The 22,648-nt window shown below is 45.8% G+C and overlaps 2 protein-coding genes across 6 annotated transcripts in view; one reads left to right on the forward strand and one right to left on the reverse strand.

The window, feature by feature from the left end:
- The window catches only part of LOC111140526 (major facilitator superfamily domain containing 6), a 68,367-nt gene extending 62,937 nt beyond the window's left edge, over positions 1 to 5,430 (forward strand). For 2 of the 3 annotated variants that reach the window (XM_022492832.1, XM_022492901.1), the window contains exons 5-6: positions 857 to 955; positions 2,332 to 5,430. In XM_022492832.1, the coding sequence (XP_022348540.1) occupies positions 857 to 955; positions 2,332 to 2,861 (629 nt within the window). In that variant the 3' untranslated portion in view covers positions 2,862 to 5,430. The remainder of the gene's footprint in view (positions 1 to 856; positions 956 to 2,331) is intronic. The other variant, XM_022492949.1, reaches the window with a different exon arrangement.
- Positions 5,431 to 6,885: 1,455 nt separating this feature from the next.
- Positions 6,886 to 22,648, reverse strand: part of LOC111151880 (nuclear envelope integral membrane protein 2) — a 30,838-nt gene continuing 15,075 nt past the window's right edge. The window contains exons 5-12 of one of the 3 annotated variants that reach the window (XR_002640891.1): positions 21,425 to 21,518; positions 20,499 to 20,613; positions 17,968 to 18,193; positions 14,612 to 14,788; positions 13,333 to 13,924; positions 9,553 to 9,645; positions 8,895 to 9,137; positions 6,886 to 7,009 (exon numbers count right to left, since the gene is read on the reverse strand). Coding sequence is in view for 2 of the 3 variants with exons in the window: in XM_022510124.1 (XP_022365832.1) it covers positions 13,801 to 13,924; positions 14,612 to 14,788; positions 17,968 to 18,193; positions 20,499 to 20,613; positions 21,425 to 21,518 (736 nt within the window). In the remaining variant the exon portion in view is untranslated. Of the gene's footprint in view, positions 7,010 to 8,894; positions 9,138 to 9,552; positions 9,646 to 12,829; positions 13,925 to 14,611; positions 14,789 to 15,545; positions 18,194 to 20,498; positions 20,614 to 21,424; positions 21,519 to 22,648 lie in introns of those variants that run through there. The other 2 variants (XM_022510124.1, XM_022510242.1) reach the window with 2 other exon arrangements.

Consider the following 22,648-nt stretch of genomic DNA (forward strand, 5'->3'; position numbering starts at 1 on the left):
TTTCTCTTTCTTTGTTGAAAACTTACGATTCTTCAGCAGCACCTCAGCAAACACTCAGATTATTACTAAGATTGCCAGAGGCCAAACTCCCGGATTCGTACGATCTTACTCACTTTCACTGTAGTCGTCATCGTGAAACCGGGTACTCAAGTCCTTAAGATGGGCAGCGCCAGCCCGTACCTGTGCCCGCTTCGATGACAGGCTAATGGGCGCTACACGGATACCTCAAAGGAGCCAAACGATGAGGAAACGCCAGTGCTTTGGGGTTGGAGCAAAGTACCCTAAACCTGCTGATCATGATGCTGGAGGAGAGAAAATTAATCCTTGTTATTGCAGAAAAACCTGGCTACTTGCTGCCTTTGGTAGGTCACTGCCTCTCTGACAACAGTCTGTCCTGTCCGATCTTCCTTTCGGACACCCCAGGGTGGGTTGGAGAAGAGAGGACCCTGCACCAGGCATCTGCGCTGCTCAGCCACCGGGGAAGGCGGCCCAGGGTGCCGGAATTTCCAGCAGTATTAGAGCGTTGCTGTTCCAGCCGCTGATTAATAGGGCTGCTTGGCAGGTGAATGGTCTTTATGAAGAGAGCACCGCTGAGTTTTATGGTAAGAGGGACTCAGAGACAATCCTTTATAAATGTAGTTTTAAAATCTGATGACTGACCAATCCAATAGCCGCATCTGGGGCTCCTGGCACCTACCAGACCTGTTGTCCACTGTACGAGGGCAACGGTTAGTCATCTTCTCTGGTTCGTCCCAAGCGCTGCTGCCTCTGGCCTGGGCTTCGGCGCCTGGGCAGTGCGGGATGAGGGCTCTCTGTGGTTCCTGGAATTATCCGCGTGCGCTGCCTGTTTCCACAGGGGCTGCCGCGACATTTCGAGGAATCGGCATGGCCTGCCTGGTGATCCTCCTGCTTTTTGCCCTGATCCAGTGGCTGGCAGTGCCGGAGGAGGAAGAAGGTAAGCCTGTCCGTTCTCGCCTACTGGGTCCTAAGGCTGAAGCCCGGAGAATTCTATACGTAGCCCTCGTATAGGGCTACAGCGGTGCTAACAGACCCGCCTGGCTAGATTTTCTCAGGGGTGTGCATCAGCGAATTTTTGTGTACCACTGCGAGGGAGAAGCTATCTCCTGTGTGGAAACGGATGCTGGTCATTTGAAGTAGCTCGGGATTTTCTTGTTTTTGTTTTGTCTTGTAGTACAAGGAGTGTGGGAAGAACTGGTTTTAAATTCCTTTGGCATTCTAAAGGAATGTCAACTTCAAATCACATACATTCGACCGATACAGTAATTTTACTCCTAGGGATGGGAGTGGTATTAATTGCTAAGCTTTTACATTCATTTGAAAAACAGTATCTGAAAACTTAAATTTGAAGTTTTCCCTTACCCAGGCATGACCCTTATTAAAATTGTCACACAGGAAGGAGGTTATTTCAAATATAATGTACAAGTTGAATCATTTTTTTTTTTTTTTTTTTTTAATGAAGAAAACCAACCAGTGATGGAAATACTCTTGCTTAGATCTTGGATCCCAGAACAAGGCTCATCTTTGGTGTCCTATTCTTCTTTTCTTTTTAAAGATTTTATTTATTTATTTGAGAGAGAGAGAGAGGGAGAGAGAGAGCATGCGCATGAGCAGGGGGAAGAGGTAGGAGAAGAGGGAGAAGCAGACGCCCTGCTGAAGAGGGAGACTGATGCTGGAACCCTGGCATCATGACCTGAATCAAAAGCAGACACTTAACGGACTGAGACACCCCAGTTCCCCTGGAGTCCTATTGTTTAAGGAGAATTTGCCTCAGGCACCTCAAGTGCTTGTGCTTAGGGAAAAACTAGCTTGTTACACAAAACCCCAGAGGCAGATTTTAATGCTAACAGGTTATACGGAAAGAAAGACAAATGCTGATTTTTCTTACTTTAAAAAAAAAAAAAAAATCCTAAAGGGATTATACAGTGTTAGTCCAGGCCTTTAGTAAAAGGCCAATAAAAATAGCTATTACTGTTTAGATGCTTTTCTTTAAAGACTCAGTCCTGTAAGTGGGCTTAAGACCACATTCATGATAACCCATGCCCACAGATTAAATTATATCTAAGAGTAATAAGTAATACATTCCATAAACAAATACAGTGTCTATTACCACCTATAAAGAGATCTGGAAGGTAAACATCACATCTGTTATTCAGTACTTGCACCAAGAGGCCCTTGATACACAGCAATTTAGTTAGTAATGTCGCCAAGTACTCTAGAATGGGCTTCTGGGATTGTCTGCTTATTTATTTTTATATTTGTTTAAATACGTAAAAACTCTGAAAAATGATTTAAACATGATTTTCTCTCCAGACAAGACAATGCTGGCAGAAAGGATTCCTGTTCCCTCTAGTCCTGTTCCCATAGCAACCATCGACTTGGTACAGCAGCAGGCGGAGGACGTCCTGCCGCGCGTGGAGTCCAGACTTCCGCCCAAGAAGACCAAACACCAGGAAGAACAGGAGGATGTGAACAAGCCGGCCTGGGGCGTCAGCTCCTCTCCCTGGGTGACCTTCGTCTACGCGCTCTACCAAATTAAAGAGATGGTGCAGCTGATGAGAGACAGCCGCGCCCCCGAGATACAGCCTCTACAGGTAAAGGTGCTCCCCCAAGGGGCTCAGCTGTGGTGCTCATACAGCAGGGTTCATGGAGTCTGGCGGGCGAGACAGGCAGGCGGACAGGTAGTTGTGGTAGTCTGTGACGAGGGCGCTACAGACGTGGACACACGGTTCTGCAGAGGGAAAATTCTGCCTTATGGAGCTCAGGAAGGCTTCCCAGAGAAGATATTTCTTAAAGAAAATAAATATAAGACATTGTACATTTCTTTAAAATTTCAGTGTTGACAGTTCCAGTGACGATATATGAGTCTTGCCATGGGAGACCGTTACTTGTGACTCTCTATAATTCTGAAATTATAGTGAGGGCATTATATATGCTAGGACTTCAGTAACTATCTGATGAATTCGTACCCTGAGCCACCGTAGGAGTCTAACGGAATCCTCAGCTTGGGGAAGTGTTGTTTGCCTGGTGGCCTCACGTGAAAAATTGTTTTTTTTTTCCTCATCCCTAGAGATGTGGTCCCTCCTGAGTAAAGTCAGATCATGTTGCTCAAACGGTGTGGGTGACTGTTAACTGATTCTATATTCCGCCTTTGGAAACGATCAAGTGTGACTTCTATGAATAGTTCGGCTGAAGTAATGAGTCTACTTCCCTGTTTACATTAATCACATCCTTTTATTTGATGAGTCATGTCAGCTCTATATCTAGAGTAGCTTCAGAGGACACAGAGGAAAGACAAAAATAAAGAGTAATTGGATAATTTCTCTTTTACAAAATTTGAACTACCTTAATTAAATTTATCATGACTTTATAAACCTAACATGTAATATTTCCATAACGTAAATCAGATCTGATTGCTCCCCATGTCGTAGCGCACCCTGATCCACGCACCATCTTGCTCACTGTCAAGATTATAAACTCACATGAACGTCCTGCTCAGTCAGAGAGGAGAGTCTTGGGGGCGGGAGGAGTGTATAGAGGACGCAAAGCAGAAGAAAGGACAAGATCTGCCACGCGAAGGGCGGTGTCTTCATTACTCGGGGCACTCGTCCTCCTTTTCACGGAAGCCTGGTGGGCCTCCATATCATCATCACATTTGTTTCTCTGTAATGTCAGGATTACGAGAAACTGGCTGGGATGGCTTAGTTATTCTTAAAAGTAAGAAGTCATATTAAGATTTCTTTACATTTTAGAATCTATCACAGAGTAAATCACAGAATTAAAACATTTTCTGTGCTAGTCAGCTATTTGAAGTGATGTATAGTGACTCAGAGGAAAATGTGTTTTTAAAAACACACGTTCCCGGACTGTGGCGATGGGGCATCTTACAGATTTGCTGGGGGAGAAGCGTTGCAGCACGTGCCGACTCACATCACTTACAGCTGCTGACCCGAGTGCTGCTCCCGATCCCCTTCTTTACGCAGATTTCTGTCTTGTTTAACTTAACGTGTACACTTTAAATCCCAATATTCATCAGGATTCTGAATTTCGGGACACCTTCTGCTGGCCTTGTCTCTGAGGCGGAGAATGCCTCACTTACGTCCAGCAGGTGCTCCCAGCTCTTGAGTTCTGTGGTCTCAGCCAATGGCCCGAGTTTCAATTCCATGCTGCTTGCTCAGTGACTTGTCACCACGGTGGAGGCTCAGTAAATATTTGCTGATGTAAATTGTCTTCCTCGTGATACCAGGCATTTTGGTAGTGATGTTCCTTCATGCACAAGATACGTCTGCTTAAAGTGTTTGTGTTTTTCATGCGGCTTTGGCAGTTGCACATAGGAAAGGAGATGAAAGGTAAGATGTTCTATCTTTATTCCTCTCTCATTTGTTCCCTGAAGTTACTTCGGGATGATCTCCCCATGTTTCTTATAGCTGACCTGAAGGCATATAAAAAATGTTGGATTTATTTGAAAGCAGCCCTGACTACAGAACATCTTCTCTTTTTTTCCTTCCAGGGGACCAGTGAGAATCGGGAAAATTCTCTAGCTGGTGGAGTCCGGCCTGTCCCACGTGAGACTCACTCTGACCCATCTAGAAACCAGCCATCCCCTCAAGCAGCAGCATCTCAGATGCGGAGCGGCCCCACTCACCCCAGTGTGGCCCAGCGTGTGGAGGAGAGGGAGGACCAGCAGGCTTAGCCTGCCGCTGGGGGACACTGAGGGCGCCACTCATCTCACACCCTGCATGGAACCGGGCTCCTCTGCCGGGACAGAGGGAGAGGCTCCCCGAACCTAAGACATGCCTCATCGTGAGAAGCATAGCACTGTATACGCTTCTAAATACCTAAACTCATCAACATGGAAACACACACACACAGGCGCTACAGTACATACTGGCAGGAACAGGTAAACTCCCATAATCCCGTGGGACTCGCAGAAGGGGAATGGGAGTTCGGTGAAGACGTCCAGCTCCCCGGCTGGTCAGGTTCAGGACTATAGGACTTCCTCGCCAGTGCAGTAAGGGTTGAAAGCAGCAGTTACACTAAGTGGAGGGAAAGGAAGTGTTTCAAGGTGAATGCTGATACAGTTTCCCTCTTCTGATTATTTATTCTAATTATTTGGTTCTTAATGCAAACTGGGAAGAAATAAAATATAATTTTGAATCTCTTAAAGAGAACTGTTTCAAAAATGACATGACATATTTAAAAAAGTAGCCAGATAAGAGTTACTAGCTTATATGCTTTTGTTTAAAAAAAAAAAAAAAAAGGAAAAAGTTTCATTAGAAACTTGGCATATCTCTAGCAAATATATTTTTATATGTATATGGTATATAATGAAAACAGTCAATTCTTTGAGCAGCAAAAGCCGCATTGACTACTGCAAACTAAGCTGAGCTTTAACATGCCTTTTGTTTTAAATGGGCTTTAAGACCAGAGGAGGAAATACTTCAAATCAACCAACCAATTCAGTATCCTGTGGCTTGACAGACAAGGGTTTACTAAATATTATTGATACTGTATATAGCCTCTATCACTATTCAATAATTTTATAGTGATTTGGGCTCTAAGTAGCTGATGGAATTTAAAAAAGAAAATCACTGAATTCCTAAGGGTTTCTTTAATTAAACAGTACTATTTACAAATAACAGTATAAGATTTAAGTGCCTGGGAGAGGGATACAATTTTTAAAAATTACACAATGGTAAGTTTTTGTTTTGTTTTTGGTGAGGGGGAAAAGGTGGTGAATAGGAAGCCGGGAATGGGAAGGATGAGAATCAGTAACTGTACTATCCGATTACTGACGGAACAGATCTCAGTACGTTCTTTTCCATGAAGACTCTGTCAGACCCTAGACAGATCAGGGAGAGGGGTGCGCCTGTGAACATCACAGCTACGTCAGAACAGGGGCAGGGTGGCTCATGGGAAAAGCTGAGGATGGGAGGAAGCCTCGGGGGAGGGCTGCTGCTTTAGCCGAATGAAGGTCAGTAATGGTATGTGTGATAACTGAGTGAGCAGAGGAGGAAAGGACAGAACAGAGTTAAAAATGAGCAACTCACCTCACCTCTTGACCCTGATTAGACAGGATGAGTTGTGAACTGAGGGCTTCTCCGTGACACCATACTTCTGCCCAATACTGCAACTGGGAGAAGAAATTCTATACTTGGATGTCTAGCTTTGCCACAAAACACAGCTTAAAAATAAAATAACAGAAAGAAATAGAAGTAAGCAAATAGTTATTTTTGCACTTGAACTGAAACGTACTGTACTGTAAATTACCATGACTCATTTTAAGTGACCTTTAAAATCAGATGTATTTATTATGCTTATGTAATTATAGAAATAAAGAAATGGATGACGGGCTGAACCTCACCTATGAATGTACAGTATGTGGATTTGTGAAACTGATTTTAGGAAGTCAAAAACTTATACTGTGTCTTGTGTTTACAGTTCTGATTTATTCCTTTGAAAAGCCTGCTGTTTTGGAAATGCACAGTTGACATGTTGAAATAAAAATATCATTTTTAAAAATTTCTTAAATGATAAAGATGTGACCAAATAAAAGCCCTTTACTCTGCAAGGATGGAGACCCAGTCCAACAGGCCTTTGTTACGGAGCATTTACTATGCGAGCTGATGCGGTGATTTCTAGCCTTTTAGGACAGACGCCTTCATGGGTTTGTGGACTTCCTGACTTTTTCTTACTGTTGCCAAAGCACCATTTGCATTTTATTATTTTTTTTAATTTGCTATTTATTTATTTACTTTTTAAGTGGGCCCCACGCCCAATGTAGGGCTTGAACTCACGAGCCCGAGATCAAGAGTTAGACGCTCTACTGACTGAGCCGGACAGGCACCCTTTAAAAAATATTAAAATGGATTCAAATTAAAATGTGAGAATTTCATAACCTCCCTTGAGACTCCTGGAAATCCCCAGAGTTGTCACAAAGCCTGGGCTGATGTCATCACGGTCTTAATGTCTTCTTTCCTACACTTTCCGCCTGCAGAAAAAGTGAACGAACTGAGTGCCGAGTTGTGTGGATCCAAAGAGGTTCGTTGCTACTAAACTGTTACTCAAAACCCTTAGGAGAACGTTGCGCGATCAGACACACTAGCCGGGGAGCCGCGCCGCAACCCTCAGTCGCTCCTAAGAACCCGCTGCCGTCCCGTGAACCGATCGTGCCGCGGCCGCAGGAGTGGCGGCTGCGCGCCGCCCGAGCTGCCCTTGCGGGTGCCCGGGGCGGGGCCGCTGGGGCCGCGGGGACCAACACCTCGGCCGCGGTCCGCTGAGCCAGTCGCGTGAAGCCGTGAGTCTTGGACAAGGAGCGCCGCGGGCACAGTTCCGGGGGGCGGGGGGGGGGGGGCGCCGAGACCGACCTCCCATCCTTCCGTCCTTCCGTCCTACTGTCCTTCCGACCTTCCAACCTCCCGTCCTCCCGACCTCCCGACCTTCCGTCCTCCCGTCCTCCCGACCTTCCGTCCTCCCGACCTCCCGTCCTCCCGTCCTCCAGTCCGTCCGACCTCCCGTCCTCCCGACCTTCCGACCTCCCGACCTTCCGACCTCCCGTCCTCCCATCCTTCCTCCCGTCCTCCCGACCTTCCGACCTCCCGTCCTCCCGACCTCCCGTCCTCCCGACCTCCCATCCGTCCGACCTTCCGTCCTTCCTCCCGTCCTCCCGACCTCCCGTCCTTCCTCCCATCCTCCCGTCCTCCCGACCTCCCGTCCTCCCGACCTCCCGTCCTCCAGACCTCCTGTCCTCCCGTCCTCCCGACCTCCCGTCCTCCCGACCTCCCGTCCTTCCGACCTTCCGTCCTTCCAATCTCCCGTCCTCCCTCCCGACCTCCTGATCTCTCGTCCTCCCTCCCGTCCTCCCTCCCGTCCTCCTGTCCTCCCGACCTCCCGTCCTCCCGACCTTCCGTCCTTCGGACCTCTCGTCCTCCCTCCCGTCCTCCCGTCCTCCCGACCTTCCGACCTCCCATCTGTCCGACCTGCCGTCCTCCCGTCCTCCCGACCTCCCGACCTCCCATCCGTCCGACCTCCCGTCCTTCCTCCCGTCCTCCCGACCTCCCGTCCTCCAGACCTTCCGACCTCCCGTCCTCCCGACCTCCTGACCTCCCGTCCTCCCTCCCGTCCTCTCGTCCTCCCTCCCGTCCTCCCGTCCTCCCGACCTCCCGTCCTCCCGACCTCTCGTCCTCCCGACCTCTCGTCCTCCCGTCCTCCTGACCTTCCTACCTTCCGTCCTTCCGACCTCTCGTCCTCCCTCCCGTCCTCCCGTCCTCCCGACCTCCCGTCCTCCCGACCTCCCGTCCTCCCGACCTCCCGTCCTTCCGACCTTCCGTCCTTCCGACCTTCCGTCCTTCCGACCGCCCAGTGCGGCCGGCGCGGCCCGTCCCCGTGTCTTACCTCCTTCAAGGAGGCCTTCGGTCCGCCACCCCCTGCGGACACGGTGCCCCGACGTCACGAGCCCCGGAACCCGCCTGCGCCGCCTCGGCCGAGCTCCGGGAGCGCCGGGGTCGGGCACCCCACGCCGGCCGGACGCGCGGAGAGATGGGACGGAAAGACGGGCCGAGCCCGGGGCGCGGTGTCTCGGGCCCCAAAGCGGCGGGCCGTGCGCCAGGACGCGCGGCGGCCGCAGGAGCAGCTGGAAGCCGACTGGCGTGTCCACGGGGAGGGGCGAGCCGTCGGGGCCCAGTTCTCACTCGGCTCACACCGCCCCCGCGGCTCCGGGCAGATGTGCGGGGCAGCCGGGAGCCGCGCCGGGCTGGGGGTAGAGCGCGGGGTCTAGAGTCCTAGTCTGGCCCCGAGTCTCCGCTTTGCGGCGAGAACCCACGGACGCGGAGGCCCGGAGCCCTCCTCCGCCTGCCGCCAGCGACCGCAGCACCCACCTGCCAGGCGGCTCTGAGAATCGAGGTGCTGGTCACACTCGGTACGGCCGCCACGTGCGCCGCAGCCCCGGGCGAGAAGGTGCGGCTCGTTTCCCCACGTGGCGCCTGGCGCTCTCGGGAGCGTGTTCACATTTACACCTGCACCCGCGCTCTCCCAACTTCAGGGCCGCGTCCAGACGTTCGCCCGCACCCAGCAGGCACCCTGTTCCGACGTGCGGTGCAACGAGTCAGCTGCCTGCGGATCTGAGTTAGTTAAGACACAAAATTAAGCAAAATATAAATTGAAGAGCTGGGAAATGACAAGTAACGAAGGCAATTCTACGCTGTGCAAGAGCCACAGACAGGAAAGGGTTTTTTTTTTGTTTTTTTTTTTTTTAAGATTTTATTTATTTATTTGACAGAGAGAAATCCCAAGTAGGCAGAGAGGCAGGCAGAGAGAGAGGAGGAAGAAGGCTCCCCGCTGAGCAGAGAGCCCGATGTGGGGCTCGAACCCAGGACCTGGGACCATGACCTGAGCCGAAGGCAGCGGCTCAACCCACTGAGCCACCCAGGCGCCCCAACAGGAAAGGTTTTAAGACATTTATTGCAGTTTCTTTCTCTTCTAAGGGTGTCAAAAAATGTAAGCAAGAATTTTATAAGCATTTAACAAGTTACATACCTTTCTCTTTGCCAGAGAGCTGAGGCTATTACTGTAAACTTGTATTTTGAAAAGGTCAGGAACCTTCTGTTCCCTGGAAAGATCAATGGGGGTCTGGAAAAATAACATAGACCAGTTCTACTCAATTTAATTCTTTCTTTTTGTGTGTGTGTGCTTGATGGAAGGCAGGGGAATGGGTTCATTGCGCCAGAGCTGGCGTGCATCTGCCATCAGATGTCGTCATATCTTCAGCTGATTAGCTGTGCGGCCACCGACTTGACTAACTCTGTTTTTGGAAGATGGCAGTAAAGGCAACACAAAGGCATGGGCCCGACACACTGAGGCTCATGCTTTTATTCTACCACTTTAGCTACTATGTCCTTTGGCGACCTTCTCTGAGCCTGCCCTCAGCTGAAAAATGGAAACGATGCTACAGCATATTACAGAGTGATCAGAAGTCTAAATGAAGAGGCATAGGAAGGGCCCAGTACAGCACATGATACATCGCTAACAAATGCTGGTCCTCCTCCCCTTTCTCCTTTTGATTGCTGCCTTGTTGGAAAATGGATGAAATCTAAAAAGTAAACAGATTCCCCCAAACAAATTAAGAAACAAAGAGCAGCTACCCAACTGAATGTATCTCCCATTTATCCTAGTAAACATACGCTCAACACTCAACCCACATCTCCGGTGACCTATTAGGATACCACACTCAGAGGTCATAGCCAAAGAGACATAGTTTCCTGAAAAAGGTAACTAGCCTCCTGCAGACTTCAACAACATATCTGAACAAAGACCATGCCCAGTAGAAGTGGGTGGAGATGCGGGTCAATGACCAAAAAAATACAAAAACAACAATCGCAGAAGGAAAAGCTGGTAGGGCCTGCATAAGGGAAGGGTGGTCTCTGCCAAGAGACGGAGTATCTCATCACATTAGCAACGGTAGCCCCACTGAGGGGATTGCACTGGACTTGTTCTGGTGACATTAAATATGTGAATTATGTACCAAACTCCCTTTGTTCTTTCTGCTCAAGCAACCTTTTTACTACCATTTGACCTTCATAGGGGTCTTCTGGGAGAGAATCTGCTGGTTTCATCAAGTGTTTTTAATCCTTATGTTATTTTTTTTGTTTGTTTTTGGCCGTGAATCACTAAATAGACAATATGAATTGGCTGGTATGAGACAGGTCTTCCTATGGTACAATGACAAAAATCAGGTTCTAAATCAACGAGGTCAAGACTCACACCCACGTGCTTATGTCTCCAATGTTATGTCACCAACCACAGGGTCTTTCAGGAGGCAGCTTACTCCGGGGGCCACCTACAAACACCTCTGGCTTATGGCAGGCTTCTTAAAATTCTACATCCATTATGTTATCTATGCATAACAGCTGCACAAAAAAGCTGATTTAAAAAAAATTCTACTTCTCTAACTGGGAAATAATCACATACAGAATAATCTTTTTTCTTTTCTTGACACAATTGCAGCAGTCTTAATTCTTTCCCATGTTTAGATACACGAATCATCCATCACCTATTCCAGGACTCTTAAAGTCTGAAATTTCTTAAATTTCTAGATTTAATAAAAAAGGTCATAAATTCAAGTATTATCCTAAACATCAGATGGACACTCCCCTCTAATTCAGCCCTTACTATTACGGGCAAATTGTACATGCAATTCACAAACCATTTTTTGTGAAATATAAAATGTGTTTTAAAACCTTTAAAAATAACATTTGAATGATACAATTGTTTAATCATTGCCACCTATGCTAAATCTCACCCACACATTTTGGTGTCAAATAGTCCCAACTTGCTAACAACAGTAAGCTTTTATGAGGTACCTCGCATAAGCAGTAACACGAAGGTTCAGTTATGGTCCCTAATTGCACACCTATGGTGATAGGAAGCACGAGGCCAACTTTCAACCACCTGTGAAGGGCAGAGCCATTTTACTGACTGATCATTTACACAGTTTAAAGGCCTTTAAATAAATAACGGAGGGGGAAGGAGGTAGGGAAGAGAGAAAAAGAGAGGAAGGAAGAGAGGAAGAAGAGAATAAAGATCTCTTACAGGAGTCATCTACATATTGCTTCATGGGGATCAGAACAGTAATCAGCGCTATAATAAACCCCAAATCAAATGAACACAACATAACACCAAATGTATCACAAGCAATCCTTGTAATTGTTTAGCTTCTCACAGTTCTCACATAACAAACTGACAAATTCACGATTTCCTCTAAAAATAAACATGAAAAACAGTATCCTGGAAGACTCTTGTTCTTTTCTTTTCGTTGTGATGGTGACACCGAGCCTGACCCATGGAGAGCTGCTTCCTTCTGTGGTCAGCACCTCTTCCAACCTGCAGAGGTAAGCCCCAGGGGGTCTGGCGCGGACAGCCCCTGGGAACCCCAGCTGACTGCTCATATGTTACTTGCACACGCACACACATTCTGTCAAAAACTGCCCCAGGGGTGAATGTGGTGAGTACAAGCACTGATACATCTGATACATTTATATCAGGAATAAGTTTAATTGTAAAAAAATCAGATTAAACTATAATAAAAATGACATGAGAACCATTTATAATTATAAAACATCATCATCACAATCATCATAAATCTGAATGGAAGATTCTTTGGTATTTGAAATCAGTCTCTGAAAGCACAGATTGAATTTAGTGCATTTCACAAAAAATTGCAAAGCTCCAATATTAAAAGTACCTGGCCAAAGAGAAACTTGTTAAAACACTGACACACTGTTTCAAAGAGGAAATATCACTGAAAATCAACCTAGAAGTTCCAAATGGGAGCCATGCTCTCATTCAACAATTTAGAAAGACTCTGCTGAACGTGGCTCAGGACAGCAGCTTCAAATTCTCTCTACACCCCTCCTCCGAAATGCTTCTTTTAGTAAAAGGGGAGCCCTCATTCTTTATGCCTCTATTCTTTATGAACCCATCACAGCAAAAAAGCCCATGTTTGTTCTTAAAGTTAACCAGTTTAGCCCATCCTAACCCTTGCGTTGTTTTGCCCTGCTCACAGCATTTCTCAGCTCTTAAGTGTTGGCCTTCTTGCCCCAGGATTCAAGTTCACAGTCCCTCATTTCACTCTGGAGAATCAAGAAAAAAGGATGTGTTCTGTGAAGAAAGATCACAAATCTGTTTTGTAGGAAACTGTTACAAATATATATAACTAAATTTTTAAAAATGGACCAGTCAGCTCAAAATGTCACAGGAAGTTAAATGTCTTCAATTTCAACATACAAAAAAATTACAGAAAATAATTCTCATTTCTAATTTTTACATGTCTATAAAAATATTATCAAGCTTTAAAATATAATCTTAAGAAATGTTTCTCTATCACAGTTACCAAATAGCTAACTCTCCATTATTTAAAAAATTTTTAAAAAGTCACCAATATGGTTAGACCCAAGGCTCTAGGGAGATGGCCCCTAGGCTCACCTCTGAAAGTCTCTTAACCCTGAGTTGCAGGAGACACTAGGGCTGCAATTCTAGTCCCAGTGCTGCCTCTAAATGGTTTTGGACAAGTTATTTATCCTCCTCAAACCTCAATCTTGCCATTGTTAGCATTTTCCAAACTGTTCATAGGAATATTAATCTCATGAAAAAGGGATCCGTGGTCAAATTAAGTCAGAAACTGCTGCACACAACTTCTATTGAGGAGATTCACAATGTGCATCAGCAGCATTAAAGGCTCTGAGAAATCCTGCAGCGTGTTTGTTCAACTGTGTATCAATCTTAGATGACCTCAGAATCCCTTTACTGACTAGCACTTACTAGCATCCTCTGGATCATTCTCTGGAGAACCCTGGTCCAGTGGCCGCAGGTCTCTGGCGGCACTTTTACGGAGAGCACGTAGGAAGAGCAAGCCAGTCTTCTGACACGGGTTCTGAAGGTTAAGAGGGTTAAGATATAGCGTCCTGGTGTTGACGGGGCAGGTGTTCGTGTTCAGTGGCTCCTTGAAGATCAACATGAGTCCCCTGTTCCTCATGACAGTCTTCACTCAGGGAAAGTGGTAACGACTGTCTCAGAATCTTGAGGGCCACCTATAGCACAGTAAGTATCAGAACTCACCAGGAATGAAAAGTTATCTTCGATATAGTTCAGTCTTCCTTTCCAGTAGGACTTCTTCCCGTAGTAAATGCTTTTGCCACTGTTCCCTAGAACAGCTCTGTCCATCGTTAATAGGATTCTGGCCCTTAACCCATTTCCTTGTCCAGAACGGAGTGAACGCACAGGCGGCCATCAGGCCGTCCTCAGGTTAAACAGCTGCTCCTCCAAGAAGGCGCCCCCGAACCCGTACTGCTCTTCGTGCAGACTCATTTCTTCAGGTGACAAGTGGCTTCCTCCGAGAACAAAGTCTGCAAATCTGATAAGCATTTATTTGTTTTAAATAAGGTCAATGTCATCACAGAAAGGTTTATTTGGAAGATAACATGTTCTCTTGCTATTTATCTTCCTTAATTAAATCTGACTTTATGTCAATAGAGAACAGCAGTTATACACTGGATGTAAAAATGGCAGCGGCTTGTGGGATCCTTGTAGAGAAATTCAGGGGCAGAGCAGAGAAGCAGGCACGCTTACGAGCACTGGCCGCCACGGAACATACCCACTCCCGTTCGCTCGTTCCCTCCCTCGTTCTTACTAGATTCATTACTCACGGTTATTTTAGCACATCAATACTTTCCTTTCAATGCTCAGTCTGAGGGCACTGTTATTTGGATAAGGCTATGAAGAAGGGGAAGCAGTAAGGAAGATGATGTTGGGGCAAAGAGTCTCTCTTGTTCAACTTTGAAAATGATCTTCCATACCGGGGACCCCCATATGCACGAGATCTTTCTGCCCTTCCCTCTCCGACACGTCCGGTAAGTGTCTGTCCTGGCACTGGCAGTGGGACACGAGTCGGGACACTGAGGGAAAGCAGAGCCTCCTTGGCAGCCTCCGCCACCTGCTACCGGCAGGTCTGCTCCCGGTCTGAAGCGCACCCAGTGACCCACCGCGGCGCCCGCACACTCCCTCTACCCCACGGTCGGCCAGAGCACGGGGCAGGGCTTACTTGTTGGGGGCCCGGAGTCTGGAGACGACCACCCACGCCGGGAAGTCCGGCCTGCGGCAGGCGCGCCGCAGCTCCTCCAGGGCGCTGCTGGTCTCCGCGTCCACCTGCTCGCGGTACTCGTCCTCGGTGAGGAACCGGCCCGCCGGCTTGTCTGCGGCCCGCCACCGCTTCGTCTTCCTGAAACACGTAGCATTTGGTTGCTGGAGTCCTGGTCAGAGCTGACTGCTCAAGTCAATCCTTAAGACTTACAAAAACACGTTTCTTAGAAAGGAACAGTGACACCTGACTTCCTTGCTAGGACACTGGAGCTCAGGGCTCTTACCGTGACCGCGGCACACAGAGCATGCACAGCTGGGCCTCGCTCGGCATTTCCTCTCCTCCTGGACCGTCCTGAATTACATTTCTAGGAATTTGAGGCTCAATTTCTGACAGACATATTAATTGTATTTTTCATCTCAGTGACTTAACTGCACAAGCAGACCATGAAAAGTCTGCTCTTTTATGCTTGGTCCGCTCACTCTTGTAGGCACTAATGGAAGCAATTCTCTGAGATGCCCTTTTAAGGAGACCTGGTAGAATCAATGACCCCTTAACGCATAGACCCAAAAAAGAGAAGGGAGGATCTGTGGGATATCGCCTCCACCTAGTGGTGGAGATCCTGACTAATCCTAGAGAGGAGGAATAAATATTGTACAAGGATCATTTACGTACGATAATTTATAATAACTCCTCCCTTGCCATATGCTGAGGGGCTCATGACTGGAATTTTTTTTTTCCAATCAGGAAAGTCCTAAAGGGAAGAATCTCATAAAAATGGCAAGATGATAACGTTTTAACGCATCTGTTACATTTAACAATGAGTTTTTTAAAATATTCTTGGGTAGCTTAATAATTTAAAAAAATAAGCAAATAAAAATATTCTTGGGTGCTTTAAAATTTAATTTAACCAGAGAGTCCCAAATCTGGATGAGTATAAGAATTATCAGGAGGTGGTTTAAACAGATATCCACTTGAGGGTTGGGACCTGAAAAACCTTTAAACTTTTGAAGACTGTGTGGTGGTGAAGGGTCAGATCAGGGCACGGCTGACATTATTCCTTCTCTTTTTCTGAATACCAGTCCGGTCTCCCTCGAGGAAAACCTCTGGCCTCTGAGCAGAAGACTAGGGCACGACTCTGGCTTTGAGGTTTATCCCCAGAGTCAACAGAAGCAATTCCTTAGCCACTCTGAGCCTCGCTTTGCACATAAGAACAAAGTGAAAGCAGTAACGTCGACCTCACAGGTCACTGTGGGGATGAAATGAGGTATTCTGTGTAAAGGGCTTAGCACAGTGAGTGGCCTCTAGTGAGACTTCAACAAGGATGACTGAGAGAGTAGCGACCCTACACTAGGGCATATTCAAACAGCTCTTTGTAAAACTAAACTACTGTACAAATCAAGGTATCATTTCTCTGGTTTGTTAGTTAACCCGTATGTTCCTGTTTTATCCTGTTGTTCCTCACATAATTATTCACCGGCAAAATGAGAAGCTAAGGAAATCACAGAACATCGTATTAGGCTTACGTTAACAGAGTGTGCAAGTGCGCAGGACCATCATGCAGATAACAGAACACACTTCACACTTGGCGTGGCAACTGGATGTTCGAGGGGAAAGAGGCCCAAATTCTGTCTTGGGTTCCTCAAGCCGCAAGCCTGGCAAAGGGCTGGAGGCCTGGGAAATGTGGACTGGCCAGCCTCCTCCCGGCAGAGGGACCTCTGGGAATCCCAGTCACGTCAGCCTCTGAGGCAGGACCAGGAGCAGCAGCAGCCAGCAGCAGCCCCTCCGACCAGGCCCTGCTGCCTTCCGGCCTTGCCAGCGTTGTCTGCACGAGGGCCCTGTCCTGTCACTGGTACGTGCTTAACACGGTGACACGGTTACATACGCAGTCCCAGATCCGTAAACTGCCGCTTACCAGAGTCTCCTTCCTCTCGGCTAGGTTGGCCTCATAAATATTTATTAACTCCCTCACTGCCTGATTCTAGGCCCTCATCACCTCTGGCATGCTTGGCTGTGACGTCACTACCTCGGGGCCTCCCGGTTACACACAGCCCCTATGCCAGAGGCAGCTGGGCCACATCCTGCCACCCAGGGAGGTTCACGGTCTCCGCTTTGATCCTGACTGCTGAATGTATTTTTATTTCCAGAGTAGTTGCCAACATTTAAACATAAGAATTCACATTCAAATCCATATTCCCAGCTTTTCTAAAAAACAAAAAACAGAAGATCTGGCAAGGCAGGGCCCGTACTCCTTCATGGCAACAGTCAGCTCAAGCTGAGTAGTGACTGCCCCCTTTCTGAGGAGGCTGCACTGTAGAACTTCCCACAGTCCTCAGGCGCGCCCCAGCGCCTGACCCCTGCTCAGCATCGCCCCCTCGGTTCCAGCCCAAAGCCACTGGATTCATGACTCTGGTCCAAGCAGCAGGCAGAGAGCGCTGACTGAAATGCATGATGGCTTCTGGCCTCCACTACCTCAGACCCAGACGAGACTCCTTAGCACGGCCTGTGATGCCTCCACAGCGTTGCCGATGCCCACCGCGCTCGCCAGCCTCATGATGCTACCAGACCGGGCCATCTCCCTGTCAGGAAAGTCCTTTCCACATTTACTCACCTCGCTGTTTTAATTCATGAAGATTCAGCCTAGTAATTTCTTCTTCAGGCACTCCCGGGAACCCTCTCTATGTGCCGTAGTCCCTGATCAGGTATATCTTAACACTTCAAAGACACAGAACTGTAAGCTGCTGTCTCGACGAGCACGCCTCAGGGGGAGAAACTGTCCCTCCGTTTGTGCACCCGACTCAAAAAAAGGTGTCTGGACTCGATGACTAAGGGCAGACATAATACAGCTGTGGCAGTGAAGTTCCCTCATCTTTCTGTATTTTTAAAGGGCTTAAGCCTTAGCTTAAAACCTAAAAAAAAGTCCTAAGCATAAATAGTACTTTTCAATCATTTTTCTAGTTCTATTTCATAAGCACAACAAATACCTTTAAAGCAATCTTGGGCCCTAATGAAAGGAAATGTAGAATGAAAGTACAAATTTTAGGCAACCCAGAGTGTAAGTAATTTTGCCACTGATTTTAGTGAATTCTGGGTGAGCTGTAATTACCTAGTAACTGGGGGCAGTTCCCTGAAAGACTAATGAAGATGAGAGATGGAGATGGGATTCGACACTACATTCTCTAGCCTCCTCCTCTCTCAAATCCCCAGATGAAATATAGTTAATCATGAGACGAAATACGACACGAGCAAGAAACTTACCAAAACAATAAATAAAACCAGACCTCAAAATGTCCAATTTACAAGGCAAAAAAGATACGCACCACCTCACATAACTGAAGGCTTTCAGGGGGTAGCGCAGACTCCTGAAGGACAGGATGAGGACCATGACTGCATAAGAGCACTGGGGCACGGTGACCCCGCAGTAGATCAGGACCAGGGAAAGGAGCCGCAGTGTCCACGCCAGGAGATTTACACTCCTTTCATTGACAAGGGGCCCGTGTTTGTAACAAACAGCAAAGCTGACAAATCCCACCATTAGGACATAGCCTGTAAAAAAGCAGAAGAACTTGAAAATCTGAACTTGAAAAGCTGTATGAAAAATCCTGGCGGAGCCTTGACTTAAGCTAAGAACATATCAGAAAGCCTTCATATTTATGATTTCTTTTTCCAAAGAAGTAAGACTGAAAAACACATAGAGGGATGGTTACTCCTTCCATGTGACACTGCCTTTTGTAATAATCAAGGATATGCAATAATAAATTATTACGATATGTATCTGTTTTTTAGTCCAGAGTCTCAATGGACCAATGTTCTCATGGTTGCTCTGGTTAGGATTTAAGCCTCAGCGTATGTCACAGCTGGCTACAAACTCTATTTTTTATTTTTACTTTCTAGTTAAAAAAGGAAAGTACGATTTTATAACAGAGGGACCCCGCTGCACCCCCCAGTACAGTGCTCAGTTTCTGCACTAACAATGGTGGGACGATGAGACAGTCCGCATCTCCTACTGGGATCCGACTGAAACGTGCATTTCTCGTGTATCCCACTATGTGTTTCACTCATACCTAAGCAAGCCTCAAGATCGACTTTCCAGTTCATAAAGGGGAGAGAGGAGCAAGTTAAATTACACCACAAAGGAGTAATGAGAGAAATCCAGAAAGTGGGACACTCTGTAAGACAAGTAGATTGGTCTCGTCAGCATATCACTATGATGAAAAAAGGAATTGTTACGGATTTCAAAAGACTTACGAGACATCGCAGATGCAAAATATGGTTCTGGACTATATCTCCCCTTACACAACCAACCATCAAGGGCACTTAGGAAATCTAAACATGACCTGAGTAATTTATGTAATTATTATTTTTTAAATTTAATTGTTATTTAACTACAGAGGAAAATATTGTTTTTCAGAGATGCTTACTGAACTAGTCAGGGGGACATACCATGATATCTATAATCTACTTTAAAAATACTTTATCATGGGGGGTGGGCGCACCTGGGTGGCTCAGTGTGTTAGGCCTCTGCCTTCGGCTCAGGTCATGATCCCAGTGTTCTGGAATCAAACCCACATCGGGCTCTCTGCTCAGTGGGGAGCCTGCCTCCCCCTCTCTCTGCCTGCCTCTCTGCCTACTTGTGATCTCTGTCTGTCAAATAAATAAATAAAATCTTAAAAAAAAAAAGAAAAAAGAATACAGGCTAGTTTTATATATATATATATAACAAACTTTATCATTGGAACTCCTGGGTGGCTCAGTTGTTTAAGCGGGTGACTTGATTTTGGCTCAGGACGTGATCTCAGGGTCCTGAGATGGAACCCCACAGCTGAGTCCCCTGGCCAGCTACATGCTCAGAGTCTGCTTAAGGATTTTTCTCCTGCCTCTGCCCATCTCCCTGCACCCATGCACATACTCTTTCTCTCTCAAATAAATGAATAAATAAATCTTAAAAAATACTTTATCAAAAAAAGGAACGTTAGCTAAAGACAAAATATTCAATTAAAACAAAAAATTGATTGCTTTTGTTTTGGGTGGGTGGACTTATGTGAAAAATTTGGTGCTAAGGGGTTAGGAGAAAACTGATCCTCCCATTCTCCATGATTTCCCAAGTAGAACAAATAAATAATTTTAAAAAGCTGTTTGGTTTTGGTTACATGAAATAAAAACAAGTGGTTTCCTAATAGCCTCTCTGTTTCTGAAAATTCAAGTTTTCAGTAGTCATTTATATTTAGAATTTCTCACCTTTCATGCTGAATACATGAAGAAAAGGAAAGAGCCACATTTCAGAGAAATTTTTTCATTACAAGTTAGATCTAGCTAGAGCTTAAACACAATTCAATGGCATACAAGCAGTCAAAAGAGACAAACATTTTTTTTTTTTTTTTTTTTTGCTCTTTTGATCATTAGTACAGAAAACTAAGAAAGATGTCATAGGGAAAAAAACAGTCTAAAATGAGATCTATTGAACTGAAATCATCAACTGTGGGAATAAAATTTAAAAATACTTTTAACAGCACTTTTCCTTAGTTCAAAAGGAAAATTTAGACTCTGGAAAGAAATGTATTTCCAAAGAAGGACTCCAGTTGTACTTTTCAGCTTTACCAACAATAGAACATACTTTTAACAGATTTTTTAAAGATTTTTATTTATTTATTTGATAGAGAGAGATCACAAGTAGACGGAGAGGCAGGCAGAGAGAGAGAGAGAGAGGGAAGCAGGCTCCCCGCTGAGCAGAGAGCCCGATGCAGGACTCGATCCCAGGACCCTGAGATCATGACCTGAGCCGAAGGCAGCGGCTTAACCCACTGAGCCACCCAGGCGCCCCAATAGAACATACTTTTGAAAAATTACCTACCTAATACATATACTCTGTTTTCATGCCACAGCCACTTGAGGTCCTCCATCCATCCGCACACAGCATAAACTGAAGCAAACCAACAACCGACCATTAGAGCCCAAAAGGTGCTGTACTGTGTGCGGAAGAAAATAAATGACAGTTTTTGGTTCATTCACTCTCACAAAAATAGGAGTAAACAAATCAACCCTTTCTATTAGAAACTTCTACATCAAATTGCACTGATGTCAATTTGAGATACTCTCTAGAGTCTTGTTGAAGTTATGGTCCATGAACCAGCAGCATCAGCACCACCCAGGAGCCTGCTGGAACGCAGACTCTCAGGCCCCCTGGCAGACTAGGAGTCAGAGTCTACATTTCAACAGCATCCTCGGGACACTGGAAAAGCACTATTTTAAAGAAGAAATTTATCTCGAAATAATGCCGGTGTTACAAGCTTTAAAGAGAGTATCTGCAACGTTATCATCATGAACTACTATTTATCCTCAACTAAGTACAAAGCATTCTTTCATGAAAGGTGTTCTGGGAACTAATAATAATGAAGAAAATCCCCAGATATAGCAACGCAGCTATTCAAGGCCTTGATCGTTCAGCATCACAGCCTCCCTCAGCTCTGCTAAGACAAGACAGATTTCTACTCAGCACAGGTCAGCCCCCTGCCACTCATAAGAAAAATTTATTACCTAAAAGTAAAAAGGTCTCAAAAAAATTATCACCAAAACTTAATACTTACTTTATGGTATATATAGTAACAAATACAAACGGAAACTCTAGAGAAAGATACCTTTTCAAGTCAGTTTATACAATGTAGAAACACAGTTTTAATTAGGAACTGTCACAGTCAATGTGAATTAACTTTGATCAATTTTTCATGTCTATGAGATCATGGTTTCCCTCTTCTATTCATTTATACACAGTATGCCTACCTTAGGAATAAACCTTTTCACCAGCAGCAGGACAAAGACTAATGTCATTAGAACACCTAGCACGGTCCCAGAAGAGTAATAGAAAATAGGACTTCTGTCAAGACAAGCAGATAAAAGCCATTTAAATGTTAAGCAGGACTTTCAGTATTAAAGCCATGTTTAACCTGATACTAAGAATACTAAGAAGAAAAACTCAGATGGTACCTTTAATTATATCCTATACTCTTAAAAAATGAAGTCTGTACTTAAAATTTATGGTAAATAGCTTGCCACTAACTCAAAACAAAACGTCTAAGTTACCTTCTATGTTTAGAATCTGATGCAAGAATTACTGAGCACCTCCCATGTAGCAGACGCTGGTCTGTGAGCTGTGCATGCATTCACAACAGCCCCGTGAGGTGGCTAGCCAGGTCTCAATTTCACAGAGGAGAAAACAAAGGCACCAACAAATTAAAGACCTTCCCCAAGTGAGCATCTGCCAGCTGGAGGACTCAGGCTTGCAGCCCAGTCTCTCTGAGTTAACTGACTGACATTGGGTTCTAAAGGCCACAGATTACATTAAACACACTTAATTATACTACGAGAAAGATGAACACTATTGAGAAGAGCAGGCTAAGAAGTAAAATGTTATCGGAAAAAGACTCCTCTTTCATGAGAGAAGTGGTAATACGCAAAATATCAGGTTATGTTTCTCCAAGAGTCAGACACTTGTTAAATTCAACTTCTGTATCAGAGCCACAAATCTTGGAGGCAGCTTGACTCTAACAGAGAGAGCAAGGCATCTGGCATCAGAAAACCCGAGTAGAAATCTCAGCCCTAGCAAGAGCTGTCATGTGATGGTGAATGCTGGCCTTCTCATCTATGAAATTAGAACAATACAGCGCTGACGCAATTGTTAAGAGGATCAGATTTTTATTTATTTATTTATTTATTTATTTTAAGATTTTATTTATTTATTTGACAGAGATCACAAGTAGGCAGAGAAGCAGGCAGAGAGAGAGGAGGAAGCAGGCTCCCTGCTGAGCAGAGAGCCCGATGTGGGGCTCGATCCCAGAACCTTGGGATCATGACCTGAGCCAAAGGCAGAGGCATTAACCCAGTGAGCCACCCAGGCGCCCCGAAGATCAGATTTTTAAATGTATATTAATACATAATACAAAATAATACAAGTAAAAGCACTCCGAAATATACACATACATATCCCGTGTGCTGTTACTCAGTTTT

This window comes from Enhydra lutris, unplaced genomic scaffold (genome assembly GCF_002288905.1).
Source record: "Enhydra lutris kenyoni isolate GAN:26980312 unplaced genomic scaffold, ASM228890v2 scaffoldscaffold1, whole genome shotgun sequence".
NCBI classification, from domain to species: domain Eukaryota; kingdom Metazoa; phylum Chordata; class Mammalia; order Carnivora; family Mustelidae; genus Enhydra; species Enhydra lutris.